Source organism: Cavia porcellus, unplaced genomic scaffold (assembly GCF_034190915.1).
Source record: "Cavia porcellus strain 051 isolate PalLab524CR breed Dunkin Hartley unplaced genomic scaffold, mCavPor4.1 scaffold_17, whole genome shotgun sequence".
NCBI classification, from domain to species: Eukaryota; Metazoa; Chordata; class Mammalia; order Rodentia; family Caviidae; genus Cavia; species Cavia porcellus.
This window is the reverse complement of record NW_026947500.1, coordinates 65308114-65321542: the sequence shown is the minus strand read 5'-3', so window position 1 is coordinate 65321542 and position 13429 is coordinate 65308114. Positions and strand designations below refer to the sequence as shown.

Sequence of the window (13429 nt, the reverse complement as noted above, 5' to 3'; positions counted from 1 at the left end):
TAGCCACGTCTGACCATCGAGGCTCTGTCTTGAGGCCTGGCTTTCCTCAGATGCATCTCCAACCACAATTGTGATGTCCTTGTTTTTCACTAACTTCCCTGGAAGCCCAGGCCCTCCCTGACTGTGTATTAATTCCTGTCTGACTTAGCTGCCTATCATATGATAACACCTAAGAAGATTTTACCCCATTGCCATACTATGCCACACTGTAACATCCTGGAGTAGACAGCAAGCCACTGTCTGCGGAACATTCAGCTCCAGCAATCCTAAACCCAGCATCAGTAAGGAGCTAAAGCCAGGCATGGTGGCACCTGCTTGTCATCCCAGTGCTTGGGAGGCTGAGGCAGGAGGATCCCTGCAAGTCTGAGACCAGCCTGGGCTACAAAGTAAACTCAAGACCAGCCTGAACTGCTTAGTGAAACCCTGTCTCAAAAAGACCCAAAAAATGAACTTGAGAAGCAGTTTAAAATTTAAGAATATAATTTATTTGAAGATGAGGAAAGAGGAAGAGAGAGATGACAGACACCTACCCCAGATAAGTAGGGAGAATCTGAAAGTGCACTGGTAGTGCAGAGCCGCCTTTTGAGTGCTTTGTAGGCTCTTGGATCTGATTGACTCCCTGGCTTGTCTTTCATCTTCACCTTGGGTTACTTCTGGCCCTGTGACCTTTCCCTGTCCTGGACTATAATGTGGCTGCAGAGGTCAAAACTACCTTATTAATTTTTAATAAAAGTCAATAAGGTCTTCATCCTTTTCCCTGCCTGTAGTGCCGCCCACCCCCTTTCACCCGATACTAATACCCCATGGGGAGTTTCAGGAGGAACAAACTTGTGGAAAAACCAGGACAGAATCAGAGGGAAGACATGCAGGCACTGAGAAGCTGGAGGACTGGTGGGCTGGGGCCCACCAGGCTCCCAATCACCAGCCTCACCTTGGGGTCAGACAATTACATATTTTAGGTAGGAAGCACAGAAGGCCAATAGCAGGATGTTTTATGATTGGTTCCCCAGGCTAGGTCATGTGTTGTCAGGCAGACTTGTCCTGGGCTGAAGGGGTTTCGTTGAATCAGCAAGAAGGTTGGAGGCTTGGGTGGTGGGTGGGCAAGTGGAATCAGGCATTTTCCTGAAGTGAGCCAGTCTGTCCTTGAGGCAAGTTAGCACAGCAAGATGGACTTTCTGGCTAACCTGTGTCTGTCTGACAAGTCACAGCTGGCATCAGAATGCCAGGCTGGTTGGGTCTAAGTGGGATGGTCCTGCCTATTCTGGCTAAACAGTGTCAAGCTTAGGAGCTCTGAAGTTTCCTTTACAACACCATGTCGAAGCCATAACAAACCCGTGCTCAGCCATGGTGTTATTTAGGGGCACCAGGCCAAATGGGTCACAAAATCCCAAACCAAATGTCCCTGGCAGACACAGTTTCCCAGGTGGTATTGTCACAGACCGCTAAGTTTTGTTAGAGTGAAGGCAGTCAGACAGGGCAGGACCCTTGAGGAATCAGTACATACATGTGGCATCATGGAGAAGGCACATTGGTTAAAGGCCAGATCATAAAACAAAAGATAAAATGACTGCATCTGTTGTAACTCAAACATTGTAATACTGTTTTTAGTCTACCTTGCAGTCCAGAAAGTTCTATTTTAATCCACTGAAACACTGGAATCCCAGCAAGTTAATTCCCATCTATCACCTCCTGCGCAACCCATGGTGAGAGTAAAGACACCAGGATATATTCATAGTCACGCACAGCTGGGGGTCCTTAGTCCATCTAGGTGAGGATTCACAGGACAAAGGCCTCACCCCAGGGCCTCACCCAGGATTTATTAATTCCTGAAGGAGGGAGCTGCTGAAGACAGAGATGGTGAGAATGGTAGGAATCATGTGAGTCTTGAGCTGGGCTTAGCTAGCAGAATCACCAGAATCACCTCTGCGATGTGCACAGAAGGGTGTGTGGAGAGACCAAGCTGCACAGCTCACTCGGGCAGCACCTGAGTGTGTGGGAGGCCTCAGTTTCTGGTTGGAAACTTTCGGACCTGGAGAGTCACAGCCTCTCACTCTGAGGCTCAGACCCAGCTGACTTCCCTGGAGCTGTGTGGCTCTGCCATCCCTCTGGGCTCCACTGTTTATGAAGAGACATGAGGCGAGGACATAGGAAACTGTCACTGGCTTCCAAGATTGAAATCAGCACCACAGCCAGCCCTACTTCCATCGCTGCTCCCAACGGCGGGGAGAAGGAAATTGATCCCCACTTAATCAATATTACCTAAGCAATCCCAGTTTTACAGGCTGACCATAGTTTTGGCCCACCTCATACCTACTTTGTGATTTCCCACTGGATCAATGTTACCTAGGCAACTATACTTGTAATCCGTTTGTTTGTTTGCTTGCTTGCTTGAGACAGTCTCACTACACAGTTCAGGCTAGTCTTGAATTTGCAATGATCCTCCTGCCTCAGCCTTTTAAGTGCTGGGATCACGGGCATGAACCACCACCCCCCGGTATACTTGTAATCTTATTAGGTGATGACAGTTCTGCCCTACCTTTGACCCACCTCATCTCATAGTTTTGCTCTATAAAACTCCCTCAAGAAGCAGAGTCTTGGGGAACCCACATAGGAATTCTTCTGTCTCCTTAGATAAAAGTTTTCTTTCCCCCAATAAATATTTTCTGCTCTTAGCCTCCATAGTTCCTAGAATTCATTCTTTGATTTTAGAAAACACAGACTCGGCATATTGGACACCCAGGGCCTGGGGGTTTAGCTCAGCAGCATAAGTGCCTGCCTTGCAAGTGTGCGGTCGTGAGTTCGATCCCTGGTGCCGATAAAAAGGAAAAAGACCAAAAAAAAGACATATTGGACACCCAGCAGGCTGGCTGGTTGAGATTTATACTATTTCCATGTATTATTTGAATTATTTGGATATCGGGAGCTCATCAGCTCCATATCTTAAAGAGAGGAGCTTACAGAAAAGGATTAAACTAAGCGCAACTATGGGTTGTGGGGTCTGGAACGTCAGGACTCTTGGCACTAAGACGAAGACTCCTCTGAACTGCCTGTGTTCACTGGGTCTCTAACAAGTAGAGAGGTTCGGGAAGTGGAGGGCGCATCTGGGGCAAAAGCCCACGAAAATGAGCAGGCCTTGTGACACAGCGGGTGCGGTATGTTCTAGGCAGTAAGTCTTTCTAATCGGGAGAGCTGTCTTCTCTCTTGGGTTGGCAGTTGCTCCACAAGGTCATCCTTGTATCAGTAGGAGGAGCAGAACTCGCTGGACAGCACGGCATCACGGGGCAGGCCAGGCCACCTAGGAATACCCAGCTTAGACCCTGGGGCCACACCTGAGTTCATGACAATGAGGTTGCCTGGGTGGAGCCTGAGTCAGTTTTGTTTTGTTTTGTTTTTGTCTTTTTATTGGTACCAGGGATCGAACTCACAACTGCCTGCTTGCAAGGTAGGCGCTTATGCCGCTGAGCTAAATCCCCAGCCCCTGAGTCAGTTTTAGAACCAGAACTGGAAGCTGGCGTGGCGGGCATGTCTGTCATCCCAGCACTCAGGAGGCTGAGGCAGGCTTGTGTCAGAAGGTCAAGGCTAGTATGAGCTATACAGTGATTTTAAGACCAATTTGAACATAGAGCAAGATCCTGTATACAAAACAAAACAAAACAAAAGCCAGGGACTGGTGAGCCAACAGGTGAAGGGGCATACCTCGTGGGCTTATGGAAACCCTATCTTCAACGGCACCCCAGCCTCGGTGGCGAAGAGGAGCTGGAGAGCGGTGAGCAGGGATGGAGTCACACCTATCCAAAGAAATGTCTGCAAAAATCCCTAAATCATGCGGTTCTGAAATCTCCTCAAAAACTAATCATAAACTTTTCTGGGGTGTCTGGGAGAGGGATCTTCAACCAAGGACAGTTGGCATCTGATCCTGAAGCCACCCTGGGGTTAACCTGTCCTTCCAAGCCTTCTCTTTTGCAAACCTGCTTTTGTTGCATTCTTTTTGCATGACATCCTAAATCCTAAAGAAATGGTTATTAAAAGATAAAATATGAACAGATGAAAAGATAAGATATCCCAGAAAATGGAACAGGCAGACACAGGTCCTTTATCTTTAGACTTCCAGGCCGGGAACAAAGGAGAACATCAGAACGTGAGGTTAATGTTGTACTCTAAGAAAATAGCTTCCTTATATGTGTATTATAACAAAACCTGTAACAGAGCTTATGTATGTGTTTTCCTTTTCCCTTTCCATGACCTAATTGATGTTAAGCAACGCTCTCCTCTGTAAAGAATTGTAAAATCTCACCTAATTGATATGTTAACCATTGTTGCCCTCTACAAACAACAGAAGGGTGCTAAAACAAGCTAACAAGTGTTATTAATCACTGTTAGGCGCCTCTATTCTCCACTAAAGAGCTAAAGAAAACTAGGATGGCCCTCTAATTTACACTTGTTTGAAGTAACTTGCTTGTGTGCAGGGAGATTTGGTTATTATCATAACCCTTTACCTGACCTTGATCCCCCTCCCAAAAAGAAAGAAAAATATAACCACCGTTTTCTGTTCTGTATCATGCCTTATTGCCTCCCTCTCCCCTTATCTATCTATCTAGGCTAGGCCATAAAGATTTTGGGTTTCTGGTGACCTCTTCCTGACCTGGTGGTGGTCTGTCATAAAATGTGCCTTAGCTTCAAAGAAATTACAGGAAAATGTTGTGGCTTAACCCTAATGCACCAAAAGGGTTAAGTTCCAAATCCTTGTGAAGACTTAAGTTTCAGCTTCTTGTAACTTTCCATCCCTTCCCACCTGTTAGTGTTAACGAGCTGTCCTGAGATAATTAGCTTTCTACTTTCTTCTCCAAATGTTATTGCAGATAATGCTTATCTGCAGGATGGGAGTAACTCAAAAGGTGCCAAAGGCTCCCGAGGTTGTCAGAACTAAGTGGGCAGCTTTACAGTTTCCAGATTGGGGTCAACAAGTTTGATGGCTCTGCAGGTTTCTTTGTTTCTCCCCCTCCCTTTTCCTCCGGCCTCTTTTTAAAGTCCTCCCTTCAGTCTCTGGCATGCAGTCTCCAAATTGGCTCCCGGAGACTCGTCACCAGGCCTGGCCAGTAAAGCCTTTGCTCCCCAAATTTCAGTCTCTTGCTTCCTTGGATTTTATACCGGGGTCCGAGTTATTACAGTTAACACAAGGATTCTTAGCGTGCAGTGACACACGCCTGGAATCCCAGCACTGGGGAGGCCAAGGCAGGAGGATTGCTACCAGTTCGAGTCCAGCCTCGGCTTACCAAAACCCTATCTCAAAAATACAAAAAGAGGAGGGGAAGAGGGAGGTGAGGTGGGGAGACTATGGTTCCTAATCTGCGTGGGAGCCAAAGGCAAGAGGATCACAAGTCCCAGCCCAGTCTTGGTGATTAACTTGAGACCCTGTGTCAAAATTTTATGAGGGCTGGGGTGCAGCTTAGCATGAAAGCCTTGGGCTCAATCTTAGTTCCGTAAAGAATTATTATTTATAAAACATTAAATCATTTCAGAGATTCATAGTCTAACAGGTCTCGCCGCAACCGGCCCCATGCAAGACCACGGACCCCCAGAGGGGACCTCGTGGGAGCCCGGCCGCCGCAGCCATCTCCACGTGGCCACCAGGTGGCGCCGGAGAGCCAGGCCGCAGAGGCCGCAGGAAGGCGCTTAGGACCCGGCCCCACCAACGGGGGCTGGGGCCAGTTAGAATGTTTCGGCCTGTCTCCAAAAAAGATTTGTTTTCAAATCTTTGCTAGATTGCAACCAGGGCCTTCACACTGAGCTACACCCCAGTCCTTTTTGAGACAGCCTTTCGCTAAGACACCAGGTTGCCCAGACTGGGCTGGAAATTTCCATCTCCCCAGCCTTACCCTCCCACAGCGCTGGGATGACAGGCGTGGACCGCCACAGCTGCCTCAAAAACGGTTAAACATCAAAGCCAGGAAAGCCCAGGGTCCCCCTTCCCGGCCCCTGAGGCTCATTCCTTCTCCACCTCCCAGGACTTGAGGACCCTGCGTCCCACTGCTAGGGGCCCAGGCGGCTGGCAGCTGGCCCTGGGTTACCCTCTCTTGGCCCACCTTTGGCACTTTCCAGGCAGAGCCTCAGTCGACTGTGCCTGCAAACTCAAGTCCCGTCCCTCCAGGCTGCTTCGGCTGGCCCGGTCCCTCTGCTTCCTGGCTGCCAGGCGCACCGCTATTCCTGCCGTGCCCTTCCACCGGGTGTCTGCCTCCAAGCCTTCAGCTGTAGGCTGAACCCTCTATAAACCACAAGACCAAACAGACCCCGCTACCAGGGACCTGGCCACGATCCCCAACTGTCCGGATGAGGCACACAGACAAAAGGATGAGAAAAGAAGCAGAGACAAACCCAGGAACGTATGAAGGCAGGCTGGCAGTGCCTCAGGACCGGTACAAACGCCCTCCTGTACCGTGATAGGCAGGGCTAGGAAGGCGCAAGGGCCGTGTTTTAGCAGGCAAGAAATAATCCTGGGATGCCGCAAAAGGGCAGAGGTGATTTTATGCTAAAAAGGATCTAGCCCTGGAGTGTTTCTCAATCTTATTATTTTAGTTAAGTCTTGGTGTGGAAGAGGATGGGCCATCCCCAAAGGGCTAATGGGATTTTTTTTAAGAGCAGAATATATTTATTGAAAAAAAGAAAGCTTCTGAGATAGAAACAGAAAGGGTCCCACGTGGGTTGCCAAACACACTTGTGTTTTCCAGGGATTCCCGCACCCCGGGATTTTTATAGAGCTAAACCACAGGTGAGATGAGTCCAAGAAATGGGAACTCCCAACGCAGGGAGGCATGAGGTGGGACAGAACTGTGGTCAATCAGTAAAGTTAGGAGTGTAATTACTCAGGTAACATTAAATCAGGATCAAATGGGGAGGCGAGTCACATAGCGAGCAGGTGGAAATCTCAAAACGGTGATACCAACACTCCCAAGCCTCCGTTTTTCCCTTAGGGAAGTATGCAAAATTAGCCACTGTGAATTTGCGGTTCCCAACACCTCACCTCCTTCACCTGCCTCATGCTGACCATCTCATACTAATGACAGGAAAGTGACTAATAAACCCAGGCTAAGCTCGGACTTGCAATCCTCTTCCTGCCTCTCCCAAGTACAGTCGCTGAGACTCCAGGCACCGTGCCTGGCAATGCGTGTGTTCTTGGTAGATTTCAAATTGGAGACAAAGAAATATGCCAATGAACTGGATGCCTGGCATGAAAGACTATAGCGAAGGAATTCCCAGGGTTTGGTGTCTGCAGCCCTGGGCAGATGGGACAGAAAGATGGAGCTGGGTTAGGACAGGGACCTCCAAGGAGCAAGACTGCAGCTTCAGCAGGGAAGTTTCAGATGCCCACACAGTGCCAGTCAGTAGTTAAATACCTACAGTCCCTTGTCACTTAATGACACAAATGCAGTGTTTGCTTTTTGTTTTTTGAGACAAGGGCTCCAGGCTGTCCTTGAACTACAAGCATCTTCCTGCCTCAGCCTCCTGAGTGCTTAGGGTTACACGCATGTGGCAGCATGCCCAGCTTTGAAATCTATTACAGTTACACTATATAAAATCAAATGAACTGTCACAACTGCAGATTCCTGGCTGCCTCCTTACCACAACATTTAAAATAAAACCTCAAGAGTACTGAGCATAGACCCAGAATATAGCTCAGTGGCACAGGGCCTGCCTGGCAAGCACAAAGTAGTGAGTTCAACTCCCAGTACAAAAAAAGAACACTGAGAAGTAATTAGTATAATACTTGGGAAATTTTATTCCTCAATATTGAAGTATTGTTTTTTCAGACAGTGGCACAGTTTTATTAAAGGTCAGAAAAGATACAGGTTCTGCAGAACAAGTTTGGACCACATAGAAACAGGAAAAGAAGTACACACTACAGCACAAGGGCGGGCCATCATGCAAGAGAGAACAATAGCCCCAGTGCACATGTCCAGGATCACTTCTTGCAATAAGCACACAGGACAACCCATTAGAGACTGCTCCTTATAAATGCTAGAGGGGCCAGAGTGGTTGTTTGTTTGTAGACAGGGTCTCTCCATGCAGTCCAGGCTGGCCTTGAGCTTCCTTTGTAGCCCAGGCTCGTCTCAAACTCCCAACGATCCTCCTGCCTCAGCCTCCGAGTGCTGGCATTACAGGCGTGCACCACCATACCCAGTGAGAGACTTTCTTTTTTCCCAGTACTGGAGATCAAACTCATGACCTCACACTTGCAAGGGAGGCACTTACTCGGTTGAGCTAAACCCCCAACCCCAGAGTTTAATACTATCCAGGGCTGAGGCGATTGTATGAAGGGCCAAACTTTATAGGTCTAAGACTCATCCTGGTTGTGGGTATATTTCAGTTTCACTCCAAGTCGGCTGTGCTCCAACCCAGCGATGACAGACATATACTGGAACTCATTTGGTCTGAACTGAAATGTCTCCTTTACCCCACAGGTCTTTACACCATACGTCTCACAGTAGCGCTGAGCTTGACTGGCAATGCACTAGGTCTCAGTTAACATTCAGAAACCTCGGAATCCACTTCTGCAGTCATTAGCAGATGGTACTGACACAAAATGAACAGCAGCATCCCGTCGGGTCTGAATGTTTATAAACGCAGAGGCCCAGAGTTCAGTACCCGTCCGAGGTCCATCAAAGGGCTCAGAACCTTCCCTTCAAGGCAGTGCACACGGAAATGCTGGCCAGGATGGAGCAGAGTTCCAGATCAAATCAAACTTCTCTGCAGGAGTGACTGCACAGACTGCAACTTTTGCTGCGAAAACTGCCAAGTCTATCATGTTTCTTCTGCAGTGCTGTCTTTCACCATCTTGACGATAATAACTCAACTGGAGAGTCTCATCTGTAGCCAATTCTGTGCTCAGAGGGCGTTTCCCCATGGCAGCTGTCTTCTGCTCCACTCTTTATGACCCCACCTTGCCTGGGCGCCCCGCTGGCCACCTCCCCAGGTCCCCGTGCTTCTGCAGCGCGGACCCCAGAGCAGCTGGCTCGGACCTGCGCGTTCGTTGAGGGCGGTCCCCTCGAGCTTGCCCCGACCTCGCTGCCGTCCGCGCCTCGGCTCGCAGAGCCAAACCCCTGGCCCAGAGCTGGGCTGGGCCGCGCCTAAGCCTAGGCTTCGCTAGAGGGCGCGCCACGCCGCAGCCGCTATAGCCATCTCCGCCTGCGCAGCCGCACCTCTGACGCATGCGCCGCAGCCTGGGTCCCCGCGCCAGTTCCGAGGCCCCACTCCTCCGCGGCGCACGCGCCTCGCTATCGAGGTTCCGCTCGCCCGAAGTTCCAGGAGCAGAAGAGGGGCGAGGCGGAGCAGCGGAGATTCTCCGCTCCCATTCCTACATAACCGTAATCAGTCCGCTGTCTTGTTTCGTTTTGTTTCGTTTCGTCTTTTTGAGAGTGGGTCTCGCTGTGTATTCCAGGCTAGCCTCGAACTCATGATTCTCCTGCCTCAGTCTCCCGAATGATGGAATTACAGGCGTCCGTCACCATGCCTGGCTGTTTTTGTTTTTGAGATAAGGTCTGGGTGTGTAAGCCAGACTGGCCTTGAAATCGAGACGATCCTGTCTCTGCCTCCTGAGAGCTGAGATCACAGGTGTGCGCCACCACATAATGGCTTTTTTCTTTTTGCTTTGTTTTAAAAAATAACTATTTCATCTGTGTTCTGGACTCAGGCCCACACCGCTTCGTGTCCCGCACACAGATGGATTTTAGGCTCAGAGCCTCCTCTCCCTAGCGATGGAACCGCAGTCTAACACGGCAGAGCCGTACCGGCGCCGCCTCCGCCCGGCCGCCAGGGGGCAGTAGGCCGCCAGCAAGTCCTCCACTGGTTCATCCGTAAACTCGCCGCGCGGCCAGAGCGACCCGGAAGTCAAGGGCAGAGAAGGAGGCAGTGCTTCCGGGTCGGAGTGAGGTGACCCCGCTGCGGCGGCGAAGCAGCCATGGGCGCCCACCTGGGCCGACGCTACCTGGGGGATGCCTCGGTGGAGCCCGACCCGCTGCACATGCCCAGCTTCCCGCCCGACTACGGCTTCCCCGAGCGGAAGGAGCGCGGTGAGGCCCAGCGCGCAGGCGCGGCCCGGGGACAGAGGGGCGACCTGAGGCTCACAGAGCCGGGAGGGAAGGGCGTATTGATCACCGACAGGGCGCGATCCCCAGGCCCAGGTTCCCAGCTCACTGCCGTGTTCCGGTGTGCACGAGAGCCGGGCACGGTGGCGCACGCGGAATCCCGGCGCCCGGGAGGCTGAGGCAGAAGGGTCGCCGCGAGCGCGGGCCAGCCTGGGTCCTGCAGCGAGATCGGGATTTAGAACGGCAAGGACAGCGACAAAACCAGACACAGACGAGGAAGGGGGCGGGGCTCGCGCCGAGCGTGCTGCCCCGCGGTGGTGCTTTGCTGAGGTTTTAGTCTTCGTTGTCGTCGTCGTTGTTTTCTGGTACCGGGACTCGAACCCAGAGCCTCGAGAGCGCACCATGAGAGCGCCGCACTCGCCGCCCGCTTCGCTGTTGCTGGAGCCCCGAGTGAAGCTCCGAGGCTCTCTCTGCGGGAAGCTCAGCCCTGGGGTGACCCCAGCACCTGCGGATCTGGGAGGAGACCGGGGGGTCACGGCGGCTCAGGAGGCAGAGACAGGGCGGCGCATGCGTAGGAGCTGATCTCTGAGCCTCCAGTGTCTCCCCTGCCACCCCTGTGAGCACCTGCAACCCCCGCCCCGCTCTCGCGTGGGCCGACTGGCGGCCTCCGCGCTGGAGCCTTGATGCGCCCAGCTGCCCTCTGTCCCCAGCCCTTCACGGTCCCTCCCTCACTTCTGGGCCACTTGGGCTGCTGCTGATTTGCTGGTTGTTTTGATTTTTGTTTTCCATTGTGTTTTGTTTGGGTATTGGCACTCAAACTCACAACCCTGCCCTTGCAAGGTACTTTTTTCTTTTGGTCTTTTTTGAGACAGGGTTCCGTTATATGGCTCAGGCTGGCCTGGAACTCTTTGCAGCCCAAGCTGGCCTCGAACTCGCGGTGATCCTCCTGCCTCAGCCTCCCTAGAGTGCTGGGATTACAGGCCGGCACCACTGCGCCCAGCTTTCCTTTTTTGCAGGTCTGGGGATTGAATGGGTTTGAACCGGAGGTCTTCACACTGGGCTATCTCCCCCAATCCTCATCCTCAACCTCCATTTTTTTTTTTTTCAATAGTCTTGTTAGGTTGCTAAGTTTCCCAGGCCGGGCTTGAAGGTGTGATTTTCCTGCCTCAGCCTCCCAAGTGCAGTGCTTACAGGAGCACCCCAGCACACCTGACTGAGAAAACAGTCCCCTCCGCCCCCTCAGACTCCTGCTGCTCTCGCCTGTTTGTCTGTGTGACCCCACTCTGTGGCTGAGCCTCTGCTGCATGTGAACCCCGTACCTCCCTGTACCCCATCTCCTCAGCCCCCAGGTGCTGGTCCCTCTTGACCCGTCTCCCCTGGTCCCTTGCCGCCTCACCTCCTGTCACAGGTGCTGATGTAGAAGCCGCCACCACCACACCTGTTTCAGCACTATTCTTAGCCTGACTGTGACCACTGCCACCTGTTGGCCCTCAGGACCCTGTGTCCCTGAGGCTCCCTCAATCCTTCCCTGTCTCCTCCTTTCAGGCCCCAAGGCTTGGGCCTTCTCCCTTCTGCCCAACACCCCCGAGGGCTCCCTGCCAGTCCCCCGGCCCCTGTGCCTTCCCTGTGTCAGTGCTCCTGTTTTATCTCTGGGGGCTTTAACCCTGAACCCCACTTCCAGGGACCTCAGTTTTATGTTAACGGGCATCTTTCATTCAGCGGATCCAAGACTGCTCCAGACCCCTGTGCTCTACCCGCTGGGTGTCTGACACCCACATCCTCCCAGGAGGCGGGGAATATGCTTCCCCAGCTCCAGTCCAGCCCTCGCCTCCCACCTCCCAGGCTTCTCTCCCAGCATCCTCTCCCCGCTGCCTTCTTAATTCCTTTCTTCCTTCTTGGCGAGGCGTTGCTAAGGATGGAAACCCAGGGCCTCACGTGTGCTAGGCAAGCGCTCAGCACCGACCCACATCCCCAGGCTTTACTCCTTGAGACAGAGTCTCACCAAGTCCCTGAGCTGCCCCAGCTGGCCTTGAATCTGTGTTCCTGCTCGGCCGGGATGGCAGGCATGTGCCGCCGTCTGCCACCTCCCTGAGCCCCCGGGCCACAGACTGCAGTGTCTGCTCTGTTTGGCGAGTGCATCCCCTTCACGGGCAGGAGGACCTGGCACGGTTCCAGTTGCATCCCCAGGGTATAAGCCCTGGCTTACAGCATGGGGGGAGGGGGTTGGGCACAGAGCTGACCTGAACCCCAGGTTCCCTGGGGGCTGAGGTGGATACAAGTGCTGGGTGGGGCCCCCAAATTGGCCGCAACACCCTGGATGACAGTGAAAGCCACCAGTGGTGAGAATGGCAGATGTCTCAGGAAGCCCAGCGTTAGCATCTGGATTTGGGGCAGCCTGGAGGGAACCTGGGGAGGGCGCCTTGTGAAAAGCACTTCAGGGAGAGGATGGGGAAGTGTCTCATGGCCCTGTGGGTCATGTCTGAGCAGATTCAGTTAGGGGACATGATCTCACTAAATTGCGAGGCTGGGGTCGAAGGTGGAATCCTGCCTCAGCCTCCCAAGCAGCTGGGATTACCTTGTTGAGGCTAGGAGACCCAACAGAGCTGGCATTGGGACCCCATGGGAAGAGGGGGAGCCCCATCCACCTCTGGACCTCAGGGTTCAGGGCCCGGGCCCATGAGCTCCCTGTCCTGTCCGCAGTGATGGTGGCCACGCAGCAGGAGATGAGTGACGCGCAGCTGACGCTGCAGCAGCGGGACTACTGCGCGCACCACCTCATCCGCCTGCTCAAGTGCAAGCGTGACAGCTTCCCGAACTTCCTGGCCTGCAGGCACGAGCAGCACGCCTGGGACCACTGCGAGCACCTGGAGTAAGTCCGGGCAGGCGGGCAGGGAGACCCCGTGTGTGTGTGTGTGTGTGTGTGTGTGTGTGTGTGTGTGTGTGTGTGCGCGCGCGCGCGCGCGCGTGCTGCCTAAGCCCCGCGGGCAGGGAGACCCGGGTGTGTGTGTGTGTGTGTGTGTGTGTGTGTGTGTGTGTGTGTGTGTGTGTCTGTGCGTGCTGCCTGAGCCCCGCGGGCAGGGAGACCCGAGGCGCGCGCGCGCGCGCGTGTGTGTGTGTGTGTGTGTGTGTGTGTGTGTGTGTGTGCGCGTGTGTGCGTGCGCGCGCGCTGCCTGACCCCGCCCTGCTCTGTCCCCAGCTACGTGCAGCGCATGAAGGAGTATGAGCGGGAGCGGCGGCTGCTGCTGCGGAAGAAGCGGCGGGAGCAGCGGGAGGCGCGGGCGGCCCAGCGCGCGGGCGAGGTAGCCCTGTAGCATCCACTGCAGGCTCCAATAAAGTCAGAAAAGTACCCA

At 53.1% G+C, this 13429-nt stretch overlaps 1 protein-coding gene across 1 annotated transcript; it reads left to right on the top strand.

Annotated features, from left to right (window-relative positions):
- Nucleotides 1-9856: 9856 nt before the first annotated feature.
- Nucleotides 9857-13425, top strand: Ndufb7 (NADH:ubiquinone oxidoreductase subunit B7). The gene is made up of 3 exons (XM_003461819.5): nucleotides 9857-10064; nucleotides 12780-12948; nucleotides 13276-13425. The coding sequence occupies exons 1-3, from the start codon at nucleotides 9953-9955 to the stop codon at nucleotides 13388-13390; spliced, it is 396 nt and encodes a 131-aa protein (XP_003461867.1). The 5' UTR covers nucleotides 9857-9952; the 3' UTR covers nucleotides 13391-13425.
- The last annotated feature ends 4 nt before the right edge of the window (nucleotides 13426-13429 follow it).

What these genes read in the sequence shown, in the direction of transcription:
- Ndufb7 (XM_003461819.5), top strand. Translation starts at nt 9,953, where the DNA reads ATGGGCGCCCACCTGGGCCGACGCTACCTGGGGGATGCCTCGGTGGAG. An exon ending in CCCCGAGCGGAAGGAGCGCG is followed by an intron (nt 10,065 to 12,779) that starts GTGAGGCCCAGC and finishes TCCTGTCCGCAG; the next exon opens with TGATGGTGGCCACGCAGCAG. An exon ending in GACCACTGCGAGCACCTGGA is followed by an intron (nt 12,949 to 13,275) that starts GTAAGTCCGGGC and finishes CTCTGTCCCCAG; the next exon opens with CTACGTGCAGCGCATGAAGG.